Raw genomic sequence first — 19,450 nt, forward strand, 5'->3', positions numbered from 1 at the left:
CCGCCAACTCCGGGTGAGGAGTCAGCATTACCTCACCCGATGGTCGGCACCAGCATCTCCGCGAGAGGCCTGATGGTGACGGCCGACACCAGGGTAGCGGCCACGGGTGTGAAGCGGGGGTGATCTGGCTCTTGTCCCAGGAACGAAATCCACTCCCTGCTGCCTTCCACGGTGGCACATCGCTGGTGGGGCTGTACAATTTTTCCAGGAGGTCGGTACCTGCGGGGGGGGCTGAGCAGCCCGTCAGACCCGGGGGTGTGGGACCCGTGCCCGCCGGGCGGTCCACTGGGTCCCTGGATCCTTCTGCAGGGACCTCTGTGGCACACCCGGCACTTTCTCTGAGTGGAGGGGGGTTAGTCTCAGGGCCCTCCAGGTGGGCCGTTGCCTGTCGGCAGCGTCCCCCCGTGAAGCACGGGCAGGCCTCCTCTGCCCTTGTCTCGGCGCACACCGCGGTTTGCCTTGACAAGGCGTCCGCGTTTGCGTGTGTCCGGCCAGCTCTGTACTCGATTTGCAGGTAATAATCCTACAGCTGCGTCAGCCACCGGGCTGACGCCCGGTGGCTGACGCAGCCTCGGGGCAGCAGGAGTCCTCAGCCCAGAGGGCAAACCCCGAGTTGTTAGAGTGGCGTGCATGCAGGGGGTGTACTGTGGCTACTGCGGTGCACTGTCGCAGCGTTGCTGTGGTACTGTGGGGGTTAAATACCCACATAAACAGTCGGCCCCCATCCGTGTTTACTAGCGTGGCTGACCCTACAACTCCGTACCGTGCCGCCAACTCCGGGTGAGGAGTCAGCATTACCTCACCCGATGGTCGGCACCAGCATCTCCGCGAGAGGCCTGATGGTGACGGCCGACACCAGGGTAGCGGCCACGGGTGTGAAGTGGGGGTGATCTGGCTCTTGTCCCAGGAACGAAATCCACTCCCTGCTGCCTTCCACGGTGGCACATCGCTGGTGGGGCTGTACAATTTTTCCAGGAGGTCGGTACCTGCAATACGCTCATGGCACAACACGCTCGACACTTATAATTTTTGGTCACACACCTGGCGTCCGAGATGGACCTCCAGGGTGACCGTCCCCAGCAGTCCATCCCGGCTCCACTTGCAGTGTGCAGCGCGCGGTCCGGGGCCTGTAGGCGGCCCACATCAACCCCGACCATGTTGCAGTGTGCCGCGCTCACGAGCGAGGCTACCGCCCCCGTGTCCAACAGAATCCGGGTACGCCGCCCGCTTACCTGCCCTTCCACTGAGTAGCCCGTCAGACCCGGGGGTGTGGGACCCGTGCCCGCTGGGCGGTCCACTGGGTCCCTGGATCCTTCTGCAGGGACCTCTGTGGCACACCCGGCACTTTCTCTGAGTGGAGGGGGTTAGTCTCAGGGCCCTCCAGGTGGGCCGTTGCCTGTCGGCAGCGTCCCCCCGTGAAGCACGGGCAGGCCTCCTCTGCCCTTGTCTCGGCGCACACCGCGGGTTGCCTTGACAAGGCGTCCGCGTTTGCGTGTGTCCGGCCAGCTCTGTACTCGATTTGCAGGTTATAATCCTCGAGCTGTGTCAGCCCAGTGGCTGACGCAGCCTCGGGGCGCCAGGAGTCCTCAGCCCAGAGGGCAAACACTGAGTTGTTAGAGTGGCGTGCATGCAGGGGGTGTACTGTGGCTACTGCGGTGCACTGTCACAGCGTTGCTAGGGTACTGTGGGGGTTAAATACCCACATAAACAGTCGGCCCCCATCCGTGTTTACTAGCGTGGCTGACCCTACAACTCCGTACCGTGCCGCCAACTCCGGGTGAGGAGTCAGTATTACCTCACCCGATGGTCGGCACCAGCATCTCCGCGAAAGGCCCGATGGTGACGGGCCGACACCAGGGTAGCGGCCACGGGTGTGAAGCGGGGGTGATCTGGCTCTTGTCCCAGGAACGAAATCCACTCCCTGCTGCCTTCCACGGTGGCACATCGCTGGTGGGGCTGTACAATTTTCCAGGAGGTCGGTACCTGCAATATACTCATGGCACAACACGCTCGACACGTATAATTCTTGGTCACACACCTGGCGTCCGAGACGGACCTACAGGGTGACCCTCCCCAGCAGTCCATCCCGGCTCCACTTACATTGTGCAGCGCGTGGTCCGGGGCCTGTAGGCGACCCACGTCAACCCCGACCATGTTGCAGTGTGCCGCGCTAACGAGTGAGGCTACTGCCCCCGTGTCCAACAGAATCCGGGTACGCCACCCGTTTACCTGCCCTTCCTCCAGCGACGAGACCCCCGTGACTCCCGCCACCAGCTCCTGCAGCCAAATCGCCCGCAGTCGCCGCGTCCTTGGGTGTTGCTGTCAGCATCTGCGTGGAGGTCACTTGCTCACAATTATTTATGTCTATTTGTATCTGGACCGTATCGATTGCACCCCTAGTTGGTCCACTCTCTAGGGGCATTGGTGTTTAACCCTGGCGCATGTCTAGCATTGGCGATCTGGGGACAGTCTCTCACGAGATTCCCCCGATGGTCGCATAGATAACACGCCCAGGGAAGGGTGGCGGCTCCTTAGGAGGCCCCCTGCCCACTCCCTCCTCCCCCCCCAATACGCATCTGCCCGAGCTCTGCCTTTAACTGATACACCCGCCCGGTCAGCCCCCCTACCGTGGAGCGGAGCCCTCCCATTTCGGATTGGATTGTCTCCACCGTAGACTGCAGCTTGGTCATTTTCCCGTGTACTCGGGTCACCTCCCCGCGCACTTGGGTCACCTCCCCTGCGTGCTTGGGTCACCTGTTCGCTTACTTGGCTATATCCCCTATGCCGGTCTGTAGCCCCGCCACCCATCCTGGGGCTGTCTCGCGGGGTCCCGGAGGCTCCCTCGCCCCCCCCCCCCCTACCATCCTGGCGAGCTCCTCCTCCTCTTCCTCCTCTGCAAGAAAGCTTGTGATGGCGTGCTCCCGTTCCAGCCCTCAGAACTGCACGCGCTCACTGGCGAGTCTCTCACATGCACGTTGCACACTCAACCAAGGCATTAAATGGGAGGTGCGCGCAGCTTATATCTGGCTGCCACCACGAGGTGCCAGCCAGATATTGCTGGATCTTCTCGGCGGCGAGGTCTTCAATGATTTCCACAGCGTACCCCGGGCATGCGCTCTGCGTTAGCGAGCGCACGTCCTCGGCATAGTTGCGGAGGTCCTCGCCGGGCTAGCGGCGTCGCGCATCTAATGCTGCCTTCACTTCCTCCCCGTTGTGCGCGCCGAAGCGTTGGTCAAGTCGGCGTATTAGTTCACCCCACTGCGCTTGCGCGCTTGCGGGTAGCGCTTCTACAAAGTCGGCTGCCCGCCCATCCAAATGCATATTCAGATGCTGTAACGCTTGCACGTCTGTCCAGCCGTTAATATCTTTCGCGTATGTGAGATTGTGGGCAAACGATTTCCATGACGGAATACCTTGCCCGGTGAATATGCATCTTACTTTAGCTTGGCGTGGGGTGCCTCTCTCCCTTGGAGGTGTGGGAGGTCGTACCACCTCTGACACCATTATGTGGGGGCCGACGTCCTCCCGCCCGCTCCCTAATATACGTGCACCCCACCGCTACATTATAATGCGCTCATGCGTAAAACACACGGCGTAACGCCGGTGTATGAGTTTTTAATCACCTCTCCCTTGCCCTATTAACAGCCCGGCGCCGCTGCACGGACGCAGGGACAGTTAATGAGTTACTACCCGCGTGCCTCACACACACATGTTCGAATTACACACCTCGCTGACACTCTCCCCACACACACAGAAATCACACTACACCGATCTTCTGAACTTACGTTTACTAATGGCGCATCTATAGAAAACCCTGTGCAGCCCGGAGTAAATTGTCAGCGAGCAGCGCCTAGCCTAGCCCTATTCAATCCCTGGGTGTACCCTCACTCTATTTCTCACCTCTCAGATTCACTCATGGTGTCGCACAGACGCGGTGGGAGTCGGAGGGACGAGGGTACAAGAAGTCTCTGCTTGGGGTCGAGTTGTAGCAGCACTCGCCAGCGTCCCTCAGACGCTGCGAGTGGCTGGGAGTAGGACCGGGCAGCTGAACGGCTGGAAGAGAACTACTCAACGTTTTTCCGCTCCCTCCTTTTATGCCCTCGGAATCCAAAGATCCAGGGTCACGTGGTGTTATCCTCCATGGACAATATCCTGGCACTGGGAAACCGTGGGACATCCTCACTAGGGGCCCCTCGGGTAAAAACCCATGGTACCAGGTGACCCCCCCCATGAGACCCTACGTGGGTGCTTGTGTGTATTTAGTGGGGGTGTGCGTGCATTCGTGTGAAGGGGTGCGAGGGTATGGCAGCGCCGGCAGAGTTGCTCCGTTGCTGTGGCACCACAACTGTACGAAAGACATGAGAGCGAGGCTTGAAGGGAAAATAATAATGGCAAGATTCAATAACATTTGGAAAAGCATTCAAATCAGCTACAATGCCAAACTGAACATGTTAGGTTCTTGAATGTTCAGTACAGCTAAATGCTGCATATAGTTAGTGAAAAAAAATATTTGATCCCCTGCTGATTTTGTACGTTTGTCCACTGACATAGAAATGATCAGTCTATAATTTTAATGGTAGATTTATTTGAAGAGTGAGAGACGGTATAACAACAACAAAATCCAGAAAAACGCATGTAAAAAATATTATAAATTGATTTGCATTTTAATGAGGGAAATAAGTATTTGACACTTCTGTAAAACATGACTCAGTACTTGGTGGCAAAACCCTTGTTGGCAATCACAGAGGTCAGACGTTTTTTGTAGTTGGCTACCAGGTTTGCACACATCTCAGGAGGGATTTTGTCCCACTCCTCTTTGCAGATCTTCTCCAAGTCATTAAAGTTTCGAGGCTGACGTTTGGCAACTCGAACCTTCAGCTCCCTCCACAGATTTTCTATGGGATTAAGGTCTGGAGACTGGCTAGGCCACTCCAGGACCTTAATGTGCTTCTTCTTGAGCCACTCCTTTGTTGCCTTGGCCGTGTGTTTTGGGTCATTGTCATGCTGGAATACCCATCCACGACCCATTTTCAATGCCCTGAGTGAAGGAGGTTATCAGCCAAGATTTGACGGTACATGGCCCCGTCCATCGTCCCTTTGATGCGGTGAATTTGTCCTGTCCCCTTAGCAGAAAACCACCCCCAAAGTATAATGTTTCCACCTCCATGTTTGACGGTGGGGATGGTGTTCTTGGGGTCATAGGCAGCATTCCTCCTCCAAACACGGTGAGTTGAGTTGATGCCAAAGAGCTCCATTTTGGTCTCATCTGACCACAGCACTTTCACCCAGTTGTCCGCTGAATCATTACGATGTTCATTGGCAAACTTCAGACGGGCATGTATGTGCTTTCTTGAGCAGGGGGACCTTGCGGGCACTGCAGGATTTCATTCGTTCACGGCGTAGTGTGTTACCAATTGTTTTATTGGTGACTATGGTCCCAGCTGCCTTGAGATCATTGGCAAGATTCTCCCGTGTAGTTCTGGGCTGATTCCTCACCGTTCTCATGATCATTGCAACTCCACGAGGTGAGATCTTGCATGGAGCCCCAGGCCGAGGGAGGTTGACAGTTCTTTTGTGTTTCTTCCATTTGCGAATAATCGCACCAACTGTTGTCACCTTCTCACCAAGCTGCTTGGCAATGGTCTTATAGCCCATTCCAGCCTTGTGTAGGTCTACAATCTTGTCCCTGCCATCCTTGGGGAGCTCTTTGGTCTTGGCCATAGTGGAGAGTTTGGATTCTGATTGATTGATTGCTTCTGTGGACAGGTGTCTTTTATACAGGTAACAAGCTGAGATTAGGAGCACTCCCTTTAAGAGTGTGTTCCTAATCTCAGCTCGTTACCTGTATAAAAGACACCTGGGAGCCAGAAATCTTTCTGATTGAGAGGGGGTCAAATACTTATTTTCCTAATTAAAATGCCAATCAATTTATAACATTTTTGACATGCGTTTGTATGGATTTTTGTTGTTGTTATTCTGTCTCTCACTGTTCAAATAAACCTACCATTAAAATTATAGACTGATCATTTCTTTGTCAGTGGGCAAACGTACAAAATCAGCAGGGGATCAAATACTTTTTTCCCTCACTGTAGAAGATCTGGTGCAGCAGTGATGAGAAGGAAACTGGCACTATTTGTACATATATGTAGGATGGACAACAGGAAAATATAAGTGTGTTGTTTGGAAAAATGTAAGGAACCGGAAAGAGAGGATAATGACATAAGAGATTGGTGCCACAACGATGTGCACTCCTTGAGCATATTTGTACAAGACAGAGGAAAGTGGAAACAAATGATGCAATGTGCAGTAGACACCTACGGGCTATCTGCCCATGGATCGTGATCATGATGATAGGGCTTTACATTTGGTGAATGATTATCAAACATCCATAAAATACCAATGTATGGGAACTCTGGAAAGGGACGATTGCAAGATGCTGCCCCCACCACACTCCCCTTGTGCTGTTCCAGCCAGCACAGGTTTACCAAAGTAATCTATTCTGGCTAGACGGTAGGCTTTTTACCTGGATTTTGCTGTGTTGTATATGTCCTAATTATTATCTGTGTGTTTTGCTTATATTTTACTTTAAAGGTTATAGTGGGGAGCTAGGCTACAGGAAGGCTGACTATTCATATGCAGCTTATTCCAGTCGTCCAAGTAGCACCTGGTAAGCTGCTTTCTACACCACCATGCCACCACTCTAAAAAGCGGCATATACAATGCAGATCAACCAGTGCACACATTGCCGTTAGTTATTCTCTCCTCAGCATGTCTACTTTATGCTCTTCCTGTTTCTGCCAAATTTTGTTGAGGAAACTTAATTTAACATACACGTTATGTCAAGATTCATACATGTTAGTTATCAATATTTACTTATTTTAAATTGATTAAACGTCACCATCAAATATCAGCATACTTAACTTGGGCCAATGATTATCCTGTTATCATGAAAACGTTTGCGAGGTTTCTAATAAAATAAATAAAGTTATAGTTGGCACTGTAATGAAATGCAGCATATAATACAATCCATAACATATGCAATGTTGTGGACTGAAGACGCAATTCTAACGAGCAGAGTGGAGCTCAGTGTCAGATCGTGTCAAGCGGTTCCAGGGAGACTCAGTTAAAATGTCAAGCTGAAGAGATGCGCCTTTACATTGTTTTTGAACTAATACAATTATTGATCATTGTGGATGTGAATAGGGATGGCGTTCCAAATGACGGGGCTGCGGCAGAGAAACGACGAGACGCAATTACAGTCCTTGTCCTGGGAGTTTCAACGAGGTTTTGCGATGCACTGTTAAGGTTTCTACGATCAATTGAAGTGTAAGGCATCAGCCTAGAACTTAGGTATGATGGGTAGCTAGATTTTAAGATGCAGTAGCAGAGACAAGCGATCTTGAAGATAATTCTGGTCGAAATGGGCAGTCAGTGAAGGTCATAAAGGATGAACAGGGAGTCAGGGCGAGGTTTGCGGGGGGCATTGCAGCTTATTTTGGTTGCTTCAAGTGGACCGGATGAGAACTGAGTTACAATAGTGGAGCCGTGACCCAACCATGCTGTAGGTTAGAGTATTTGCGATGTTGGAGGTGATGAGCTAATGTATAAGGCGGAGGGCCCTGAGATGGTAGTTGCAAAACTTGAGAACGAGGTTGACATGGGTGTCAAAGGAGAGAGTGGGATCCAGAATGATGCCGAGAAATGTCAGATGGTCGGAGAACGGAACGAAGGAACCAGTGACTCAGATTCCTGAGGGGAGTGGGTTGTGAAGCCAGGCTTTGCCTAGTGCCAATTAAGATGGCCTCGAATTTCGTAGGGTTTAGGGAGAGGTCGTGATCTTAAAACCAGTGCTGTAATGCGGTCGAGCAAGTGGAAAGACGATCGATACCCGAGTTTCTGGGAGATGTAATGGAAGCGATGAGAAAAGTGTCGTTGGAGTAGCAGTGGTAGCAGATGTTGAAACTCTTGATCAGTTGGCCAATGGGGGATGAATATGCATAAAACAGCAGGGGGTCCAGGACTGAGCCCTGAGGTACTCCGCATGTTAACGACATTGCATTAGAAGAAGTTCCTTGCACTTTGATGGTGAAACACCTGCCGGAAATAAATTAGGAAATCCAGTGTAGTGCAGTCCCATTGATCCCGAAGTCGAACTCGAGGTAATTGATTCGGCATGTTGTTCATGGTGTCTAAGTCTGAGGAAATGTCAAGGCTGATGAGTAAAGCAATGGAAGAACCAGAATCGATAATGGCAAGTATGTTGTCCAGAATCGTAGTCAGTGGTCTCTGTTGAATAATACTTGCGATAACCCGATTGAAGGGGGCAGGAATTTGGTGAGGATGTGACCTGAGGCTTGAGTTGTGCGAGGGCGAAACGCTCGAGAAGTTTGCAGGCAGTAGTGAGGTTGGTGATCGGATGATAGCTAGGTCAGCAGTGTCCAAGCCGTTTTTTTTATGAGCAGCAGGGAAACTTGGCTGACCTTTAAGGCAGGGGGAAAACAACCAGTGGAATATGAGGCATTAGCAATGTTGGTAAAAATGTTTGTAAGTTCCATAGCGGAGCGGTCGAACAGACAGCCAGCGACAATATCCATAGGAGATGTCTTTATGAAAATACATAATTTGAAGAAACTGGTGTGAATGAGTAGAAGAAGAGAGTTGGGGGGGGGGGGGGGTAGAGGGCACAGTGTTGTTGTATGAACGGTGATCAGTGAGGGATGACTTAAGAGTCCACAAGTGGCAAGCTTGTTAGTGAAGTGAAGGCTGAAGAAAGTTGAAGGTTGAGTGATGCCAGCTGGTTATTTTGGGAAAACGATTCTCCTGGGTGGAGCAGAGTCTCAAGGACTTTCCATGGTATCTGAGGATGGCAAGGGGCGGCTTGGATTCGTTTGGAGATGTATGCACAGCGTGAGGCCAGAATTAGTGCGTTAGCTTTCTTGCATGCAGCACGGTAAAGAGTCCTGTCACAAGTCGCCCTCTATGCGATTCCTTTCGAGCTGCCTTCTCATTCAAAAGTCAAGAGCTGTGCCAGGGGGAACACTGCCCTGTCGACTGTAGTGTGAGCCATGGCATCAGGGACAGATGACACAGCACTGACAGCGACAGTTTCAACTGCAGCATTGGCGCATGAAGACCTTCTGGTGAACAGCTCACGAACAGCGGGTTGGATGCTTGCACAATCAGAGCTGGGCGGTTGGCCCTGGAGGCAGCCGTGAGGTGACCACGATGAAAGGTGCAACCTCTGTTGGCGGCGATGCAGCAGTAGGGGTTACCACTCGCCCAACACGGAGGCAGTGGAAACCCGGATCCAAGGATGGTCAGGTCGCGCCCGATTCGCCCAGGGACGCTGACCACACCTGTCCAGCAGTGGATAAGTTGGCGCCAGCTAATGATAGATTCCCCAATTCACATTTACTACATCCGCTCCTGCCCTTTCTATGTCCATTGATTTAACTAATGTGTCAGCCACATCAAGTACTTGCCTTTGAAGATGCCTAATCATTTCTTCCACATCTTCCACGCTTCTGCTGATTCTCTGTTGCTGTTCATTTCAAAAACTTTGCAAGAAATGTATGATATTGTTGGAAAACTAGAAGGGGAGAGACAATACACAGTAGCCAAAATTCAAACAAAGAATGGCACTCGAAATCACCAAATAGCGAGTTAGAATATCTACAGGAAAAACTTACTTGATACAATCCTGTGGCCCACCATGCCTCGCAGTAGAGATGACTAATGCAATGGGAGAGTAAGTAGTTGTCAGGGGTTGGAACGTGTTGAGAAGCTTTCGGAAAGAAGATCTGTGAAGGTTGGAAGAAAAGTATATTTGTGCTGACCTACAAGCAGGAGGGTGATGCAGTGACCTAGAAAAACTACCATGGGGGAATTATATAATACCAGAGGAAATATTAAGTAATATATTGGGAATAGAAGGGCCCTTTGGTTCTGGACCAGAGAAGGGTAACATGGATGCTATGCTTATTATTAGACAACTGAAGTAGACATTTTGAGAAGGGAACCGAAATATCAGTAACCTAAATTAATGAAAAACAAATCAAACAATAACTGTACATTCATTCCAGATTTTTTTTTTACAAAATAATGATCTGGCCAAGTGTGTCGTTAAGATCCCTCCACTACCCGATAAGCCATGTATTATTGTTTCAGCTCACTGGCAAGTTGAAGAACAATTCTCACAACCAGAATAACACCAGAAAGTTAGAAAATACTTCCTGGATTCTTATTCTGACTGATGTTGTACTGATGTTTGATGCAGTTTTAAACCAAATAGTACATCTAACTTTGGTTGTGAGAATTCTTCTTTGACTTACTCAATGAGGTGAAACAATTACAATTGGCACGTTAAACACTTCTACATGTGTAGTGAGTCACTTCTGAGACACTAATAGTAGGAGGCAACACACGTTCATTCTACGCTTTAACACTTGTCCACACACGGGATCACTATAAACGGGTCAGAGCAGCCGGCACGCTGCCTGACCCACGACGCTGGAGACGAAGACGTAGCACCTTGGGTTCCATTCCACCGACAGACAGCCCTGATCCAGCCTCGGAACTTCCCTTTATGCCCCCCAGCATGGCCTGGCTCCGCCCTCGGCCATGCCCCTTCTAGAACCTACCAGAAGGTTCTGGGCTATACCTCACATACTCTTTGGTTCTATTCGGTAAAGTCACGTAGGTAAAAAATAAAACACCAAAAAAATAACATCGTTTCGGCCACAACCCAAGCGGCCTTCATCAGGTGAAGGGATCAGGCTGTCTCGAGGACAGCGCTGGAGTTCCAGCCTGATCCCTTCACCTGATGAAGGCCGCTTGTGTTGTGGCCGAAACGTCGTGATTTTTTGGTGTTTTATTTTTTACCTACGTGACTTTACCGAATAGAACCAAAGAGTATGAATCCTTGCAGTCACGAAAGCTTTAAATCTAGAATCTATACCTCACATGTTCCCGCGATCACCTGTGCCCCACATCCTTTACCCCGGCCTATCATGTGCTCTGCCAGCCAGCCAGGGTGCCACATCCTCACATGCCCCCTTCTGCAATCAGCCAGCGACCCCCACCCTAGTGACCTACTCCGTGGCATTGCATGCTCTGCTGCCAGAGCGGCTGCCACACCCTTCTCTGCTGGCAGATCGGCTGTTACGCCCACATTTCGTCTCTCTGTCAGTCACTAGCGCTACGCGCTGTAGCGACCCATTCTATGTCACTACACATGTTTAGTACCAGATATTAGTTTTTGGATTTAATTTACCGTGCCAGATGTCACTTAGATGTTTTGTTTTTCAAAAAATCTGACTAGTTTATCAGTTACTCCTGCAATGTACGGTATTTTAATAGTTTTTAGTCTTGATTAGTTTCAATGCTTGTACTATTTGATCTGGTTTTGGCATTCTGTGCCCGATTGATGTGTGTATCATTGTAACCATTCCAGCACTTCTTTAACATGTTTAATCTCACTCAGACTTTCACCATCTGACAATTTCTTAGCCCGATGTATAGGCATCTGGATGATCGAGTATTCTGTGCAAGTTGAGGGTGTGACTGTTTTCAGATAGACGTTAGTGTGTGTTTTCTTTCAATAAACGCTGTTTTTTTACCGTTTTGGCTGTGCCCGAACAGAATATCCAGAAATGGGAGAGTTCTGTAAACCTCCACTTCCATTTTGAACTGGATGTACGGGTTTTGTGAGTTGAGATTTAGAATTCTATGAAGTGTATGCACCATGTGGCCAAACCACTGTGTCATCCACATATATAAACCAAACAGAGGGTTTTAGTGTGCTTGAAGCTATTGCAATTTCTTGAAAGTATTGTCATAATGTTGCTGTTTTTTAATTGTTCAGGTTGACCGCGTTTGTGGTCAAGGTGTACTCTCTGGCCAAACGTGTCATCATCGTGGACAACCAGGAGCTATGCGGGCCAGTGGAATGGATCATTAAAAACAGACAGAACAGTGATGGCTCTTACAGAGAGGATACTCCGATCACGACTCGTCATATGCAGGTCTATAATGTTATAAGATCACAAGTAATAATTGATTGTCGAGACAAAAGCTTTTGTAAGACAGTTTTCATGGATACAATCAACATTGTGAAAGTCAAAATGATCATTGCACACTTTCTCTATTTCCATACCACTGGCCACTGGTCTTATTTTATGAATAACATTTAAATAGTCCCTTCTGGCCATGGAATGCATTGCAGATATAGATTTTGAGCCATCACACTTCCCCACTCTCTACCCATTAGCCTCACTCTTTTCTCTGTACCTCGGAATGGGAAGGGACTTGCTGGATATTGCCTCACAGGTGGTGGCTGACGTAGTGAATCGAAGGGTGATCTGGCAGAAAGGAACCAAGCTAACCACTTTAACGACTTAAGGTGGATGACGCCAAGAAGATGGAGTCTCGTAAGCTCTTTTTCATCCCTTTCCACCTGCAGATGGCAGTCCCAGTAGTATAGCAGGAAGGCCACCTCCAAGCTGGCCTACAAGTCCCACTTCATCAGAAGCAAGACAAAAGAAAAGCCCAAATCTAAATTATACTTAGAGTGCCTTCACTCAAGGTGCTTGACATAACTTACAAAGCGGTGATAGAATATAATTATTTATATGTCCAGGTGATTAAAATATCAGATATTGAACCAAGAGTCTGTTGGCAGAAATTGGAATGAGAAGGCGCATTTTCCTGATGTTGAATAGATGAAAGTGGCAAAGTCGAGTACTGGTGGAGATGTTGGTGGAAAATTGAGGAAAGAGTCCACGGCAACATCAATATTTGTAAGACAAAACTGCTGCTGATTGGCCAGACAACACTGGTTCTAGGAATTAATGAAACTAAGAACGGTATCATCATGGCTGCTTCCAGCTCGGAAGGGTCGACACATTGCCTCATTTTGGAGAGCCGTTTTGTCTGCTGCCATCGGAGTGGCCTGTCCCCCTCCTGTTACCAGCTCTGGTGTTCGTGATGAATGTTATGAATTACACTTCATGAATGGCTGGCGAAATCAAATTCGAGAACATAAGGTGTTGTACCCTTCGTAAAAACGTGTTTCTCCAGTCTAGCTCTCATTCGCCCCACGATTGGCTACTCCCTGTAATCATTGAATGTCTGGATAAGTGACACTCCTTGGTTCTCTTCATTTCTTCATCTCATTTTCAGTATTTGTACACCATTTCAGGTTGAGGTATCTCCATTTCTTGTTTTATGTTCAGTGTCAGACCTTACTTCCCCAAATGTCCTTGCATAAGTCTTTGGAAAGAGGGTGTTAAATTATTTGGTGTCTCCCTCTATTTCCAGTGTAGCTTTGCTATTGAGTGGGATGGCTTATGGGAAGGGAACAAGGAAGAGGGATCGCCCTCGGAAGCTTTATCCACAGCACTTAATGTAGCCCGAAAGGAATGGCTGAATGTTATGAATAACACTCGATTGGTGGCCAGCGGCATGGACTAGACAAACATAATTTTACCAAGGTAGAAATACATTTTCCTGGAATAATTAATTGAACTTAAGAGGGAACCTATAAACTGCACTGCCTACTGGCTATACTTAAGCATCAATAGCCTACTATCTTGCAGAATAAATCTTACAGATAGTCCCCGAGTTACGATGGTCTGACTTACGATATCTTGATCTTACGATGACGATAGCCATACGACAAAATTTGATGTATGATACGTAGCTTTAGCGATTTAATTTTAGGGTTACCACGATGCGATACATTCAATGCATGCTAAAAGTTTTTTTTTATATATATATAGCAGATATGATTGTTTCCTGAAAAAATGTTCTATTAAATTTCAGTTCATATAGGTAGGCTAAGAATTTACCTTGTTTTTTACTTTACATTTTACCGTGCAATACAGTATTGTAATTAATAAATACATACAGTATATAGTTTATACAGTACGGTACTGTAAATTGCTCTGTTTTGCTAAATTATTACCATTCTTTAAGACTCCTGTGTAGGCTAGGCCATCTACGACTTACGATATTTTTGACTTACGATGGGGTCGTCATAACGCATCTCCATCATAAGTAGAGGACTACCTGTATTACGAATGGTGGGTTTCTATCAAGGGTGAATCCTGCAAAGTTAAAATTGGGCTTCATATTGGTGGCAGGATGGTGTAATGGTAATACTTGTGTCTCAGAAAGAATGTCCTCGGTTAGATTCCAACTTAGAAGCTTTTTCCGCGTTTTTATATATTATCACCATGATTTGCATGAATTTCTTCCGGGTTTTCCAGTTTACTTCCATAGAACAAAAAACATACAGTATAACTGGCATAGGCCAAACATTACAATTATGAAAAACTACATGCAAATTACTTACTGGGAATTAGACAGCAAAATCACCCCCTGTTGCAAAAACCTGGCAAGACCCTCCTGAAAAAAGAATCATGAGAGTTATGATTTTAGAGATAAACAAGCATATTGAATAATATACGTTGTTGCATTCTGGAATGTACACTAATTTGTATTCGAAATGTATTTATATTGATTGACATGCATTTACTTTTTCAGGGTGGAGTGGGTGGATTTGAAGGCCATGTGTCAATGACAGCATTTATTCTTATCGGAATCCAACAAGCGCAAGAATATTGTGGAGACACTGTTCTGGTATTAAATGCCACCAAATATAAAGTATCACACTTAAGCAATACAGCATTACATTTCTCATTCCTCGGGAAGTGACGATCTCTCCATAGTAAATTTGCTGTTCACTTCCTTACAGTGGCTCTCATTGTAACAACTAAGAAAACCCCCAATGAGGAATTGAACTCGCAACCTTCCGATTGCGTGCCCCTCGCACGACCACTGAGCCCAGGCATAGCATGTCCGCGACTTGTTTCAGAGGTTCACAGCTTGAATCTGGTAGGCCTGATTATTACTGCAGCTGAATTAATCGTAAAATTCTCCACGCTGTCTGCGTCACAGTAAACATTAAAGATCCTGTCAATTGAAACAGATAGACTATTGTAATCTAGCCTCATGGTCCAAATTTGAAAGTTACCTGTAACGTAACTATAATGGGTTTACGAATAGCAATAAATTGCCCCTACTCTGAAACTGCTGCAGACAGTGCCTGTGCAACATAGCAGCACCGTCGTGATGGTGTTGTGCTATAAGAATGGCACAAAATAAAAACAAAACTGTATTAGTGAATTAATTAGGCGAATGGTACGCTTCATGTGATCATCATGGTACCTACAGTATAGTGTTTACGTGATAATTGTCGACATTCACCACCTGCATGGTTCATGTGGTGGCACCCTATTGGCAATCTACATTGAGGCAATGGGTAAATTCCATGACAGCCACTAACTCTGCTCATAGTCAGCCCTGGGAGTCACATACTGTATTGGTATCAGTAACTTATGCGCAACATCGCCATCCTGAAGACGCATGTGACCATGGTGAGCATGGTCATAAGGATGGGGAGGAAGAGGCCATGAAGGTTGTGATAGAAAAGTGTCAGCATCACAGCCTCTAAGAGCGCAAGTGTGGGTATCATGGATGTCATGTTCCAACACATTTCAACTGTATTATCTCAACCAAACCACTGGTTCATCTCAACCATGATGCCAAATCAATAGCGCCACCATCTCACATGAACTTGTCTTAAACCTGATGTAGTGGAATAGCGCTGGCTGCTGGCAACAAAGGGGATCTGCAGTGTATGACAGTACTGACGTCAGTAGTCCATGATATCCTGTACATGAGAGGGGGATCTAGGGGAAAGATAACAGAAGGGGTCCATCGGAAAGCCTCGAGAACCTGCTAGTAGGTTCCAGGAAGGGGGCATGGCCGGGGTGGAGCGAGGCCACGCTGAGAGTACAAGAGGGGCCCCTTTGGGGGACCTCATGGCTGTTGCTGGAAGTGGGATTTCCGTCGTGCTGCTCAAGTCCATCGTCACCATTCTTCTCGTCGTCGTCTCCATCTCCACCATCTCGGGGCGCCACTAGTCAGACAGCCTACCAACTGTTCTAACTAAGTCATGCTGCTGACAATAGACGTTCTTAAATAATAGTGTGTTATACCGATGGCGCTTGCTAAATAAAGAAGTGCCTCAAAGTCTTACTGTCTCCAAGTTAGTCACTACATTTTGGCATCGGAAGTGCTAAAGAAAAATATAATTAGTTAAGTGAAAAGCAGCAAAGAGGAAGAACCTACCTGTAGTGTCCTTTGGAGACAAGGACGACGGGGACGTTGTCTCCTCAACAGCCCCAGAATCCGGGACCCCTGTCATGTGTCTGGGGTCCGAGGCGGCGGCACCTGCAGAGCAGCGGGAGCAGGACGTCGGCCCCTCGCAGCCACCGGCCGAGGAGGGGTGGCGCGACCTCACCGGGCGCCTCGCGCGCCTGCTCTCCTCTGCTGCACAGCTGGTCATCCAGCTTGGGTCAGCTGCGCCCACTGGAGGAGCCGCAGCGCAGGGGCTGCAGGTGGACGGCTCACCTTCCACTGCTGTGCCAGCGCGGGAACTGGTTTTTCGCCCACACAAGTGGCCGCCATTTCGCGTACCGCAGGAGCGGCGCAGCAAGTGGCCGCCATTTTGTCAAAGAAGCTGGAGCTGGTTCCCGCCAAACTCGGCGGCTGCGAGTTCATGGCAGTGGGAGGCGACTGGATGGCGTTTCAATGCCGCTTCAAAGCGGCCTGCACCTTGGTCGGGTGGTCCGACAAGGAGGCTCTGCGGGCTCTGCCGACGGATCCGGATGATGACTCCCCGGCGGCGTTTGAGACCATCCTGGAGGCGGATCGAGCGACTCTGCCTCGGGCATGTGCTCAGATGGCCGCCATTTTCGAACTACCGTCCAATGCGTGCCGAAGGTTTTTGCTGCGGAGGTGGGAGGAGGCCGAGATGCCTCTCACCTTCCATAGAGCTGCTGGCCTTGGGCCACGCAATGTATTCGTGCATGGAACAGACGGTGCTGGATTCCCTGGTGCTGGAAAGGTTGCCGTCACTGGTCCACGAGTTGGGCGTCGCTCTCCCCATCACGGAAGTTGATGACCTGTTGTCCCTAAAGGTGGCTCGCTGCATCCAATCGTATGTCAAGCTGCAGCGGTGGCCAGGGGTGGCTGCTTGTGCGAGGGTGCCGGAGGATCCGGAGGAGCCTGTGCCATGGGAACCGGAGCGGAATGCGCGTCATTCGTCCGGGTCCACGCGGAAGAGGGGTGATGACCAGAGCGGGAGCAGCGGAAGAGGGACCCCCTTCCAGCATGGAGGTCCATGACCGCCTGCATCAAGTGAAGCCAGCTGGGCCACATCACCAGGGAATGCCACAACAGCACCGGATTGCCCACCTCGCCTTCGAGGTCCTCCGCCCCGCCAACATCCGCTTCCTCGGCCTCACAAGCAAGTCGTGAGTCAGACACCCGGCCGCAAATGTCACCTCACGCATCGATTGTTGAGCGAGTGCATTTCGCATGTCGCCATCCCTCATCTTGTCATGGCGCGTGAGCGACAAACTCCGGCGTCGGATAGGTGGCCATGTGGCATGAGGCAGTGGAGTGCGTTGGCGCACCGTGTCATAGCGGCTGCGGCGGGGTCGTCCGCGGTGGTTGGCTTTATTCATGGGATAGAGGTAAGAGTTCTGGTCGACACGGGAGCATCGGCCACCATGATTTCGGAGTAATTTTATTTAATGTTGATGCCCACGACCTGTTGTCTTAGCCCAGTCGTTAATGTTTGTGTTGCTGCGAATAGCGAGAGTTTAAGTATTATAGGCCAAATATTGGTGAAAGTCCATGTTGGAAGCATTGAGTTGACAGGGCCAGTGTTGGTTTTCAGGATGTTGGCTGTGCCCTGTCTTTTGGGCACCGATTTTCTCGGGAGAATGCCCCTTAAGATCCTTGTCGATCAAGGTTTTGTTGAATAGACATCGGGATAGCGGTTGGTCTTTCTGAAGTTTCCGACTAGGTTAGCAAGGGCTAACACCACAGTTCAGGCCCTGACGGGGAAAACTGTTACGGTTCCGCCAGGTGCACAGATATTTGTGCCTTTGTGGTTGCTGAAGCAACTGGATTTGATGGACCCCATTAAAGGGGTCCTTTTAACCCCCTCTAATACAGCGACTTGGGGGCTTGCATTGGTGGGTGCTCAGACTATAATGAGGGTGGACCAGGAGCCCTTTTTGCAAGTGCCAAATGTCAGGCTGGGGGCTGCGGTGGTCCAAGCTGGCACAGTTTTAGCCCATGCTACGTGCTGTGAGGAGGCCTGCATGGAAGCTAAAGAGGTCGTCGCAGTGGTGCAGTGGGGAGGCGAGTTGGACGGGTCTTGGATGGATACATTGTGTGGGGAAAATTGTGATTTGTCCGGGGAACAGCGAGGCGAGCTATGTGCCCTGCTCCGGGAATTTGCCGATATTTTTAGCCAGGTGAAATTTGATATTGGCCGCACTTCACTATTGCAACATCGCATCGATACAGGTAAAGCAGCTCCGATAAGGCAAAATTCGTATAGGCTCAGTTCCAAGGAGAAGGACCATGTTTGCCAGGCAATTGATGAGATGTTAGCTGCAGACATTATTTCCCCTTCTACCAGCCCGTGGAGGGCACTCATTGTTTTGTTCAACAAGCGGGATGGGAGTCTGCGCTTTTGCGTTGACTTCTGCAAATGTTATACAATTTCTGTGGCGGAAGCATATACACTCCCTCGGATGGACGACTCCTTGGACGCCTTGTCGGGTGCGCGGTTCTTCTTGACCCTTAACTTGTTGTCAGGGTTTTGGCAGATGTCCTTGGATGAAGAATCCAGGTCAAAAACCGTATTCCGAACACCACAAGGGCTGTTCCAATTTAATTGCCTCACAATGGGGCTTCATTCTGCTCCTGCCACGTTCCAGCGACTTATAGAATTGGTCTTGGCAGGTCTTCAGGTGGTACTCGTGCCTCATTTACCTGGACGACGTCATTGTATTCCGGCGCACGTTTCAGGAGCATCTGCAGTGACTGCGTTCAGTGTTTGTCAAGGTGCGGGTGGCCAATCTCAAATTGAAACCTGCAAAAGTGCCATCTTTTGCAAAGATCGGTGTGGTATTTGTGTCACATAGTTAGCGAGTCCGGGATAGCCACGGATCCCAACAAAGCATGCGTGCGCGCATGGCAAACCCCAAAGTCGGTGGGTGCAGTTTACAATTATATCAGGTTCGTGTCGTATTATCACTGGTTTGTCCCCAAGTTCACGACAATGGCCAAACCGCTCCACAAGCTCACTGCTAAGGGCCAGAGATGTCGGTGGGGTGGGGAGGACGAGGCCGCGTTTGTCGTGCTGCGTGATGGTGGTGCCGACTGCTCTGCGGGATAAACTCACATTAGCGGTCCATGAGAAATGAATGCACCTCGGAGTCCGTTAAACCTTGCTAACGCTGAAGCATGACTTCTATTGGCTTGGGATGATGGACGATGTAAACCACATGGTAAAAGGTTATAC

General features: G+C 49.3%; 1 protein-coding gene across 1 annotated transcript in view; it reads left to right on the forward strand.

The window, feature by feature from the left end:
* Window positions 1-19,450, forward strand: part of LOC116942275 (complement C3-like) — a 329,249-nt gene that overhangs the window by 195,830 nt on the left and 113,969 nt on the right. The window contains exons 26-28 of the mRNA XM_076066949.1: window positions 6,592-6,667; window positions 11,864-12,023; window positions 14,545-14,640. Coding sequence (XP_075923064.1) covers window positions 6,592-6,667; window positions 11,864-12,023; window positions 14,545-14,640 — 332 coding nt within the window. The remainder of the gene's footprint in view (window positions 1-6,591; window positions 6,668-11,863; window positions 12,024-14,544; window positions 14,641-19,450) is intronic.

This window comes from Petromyzon marinus, chromosome 14 (assembly GCF_048934315.1).
Source record: "Petromyzon marinus isolate PM22_M1 ecotype Great Lakes invasive population chromosome 14, UKy_Petmar_22M1.pri1.0, whole genome shotgun sequence".
NCBI lineage: Eukaryota > Metazoa > Chordata > Hyperoartia > Petromyzontiformes > Petromyzontidae > Petromyzon > Petromyzon marinus.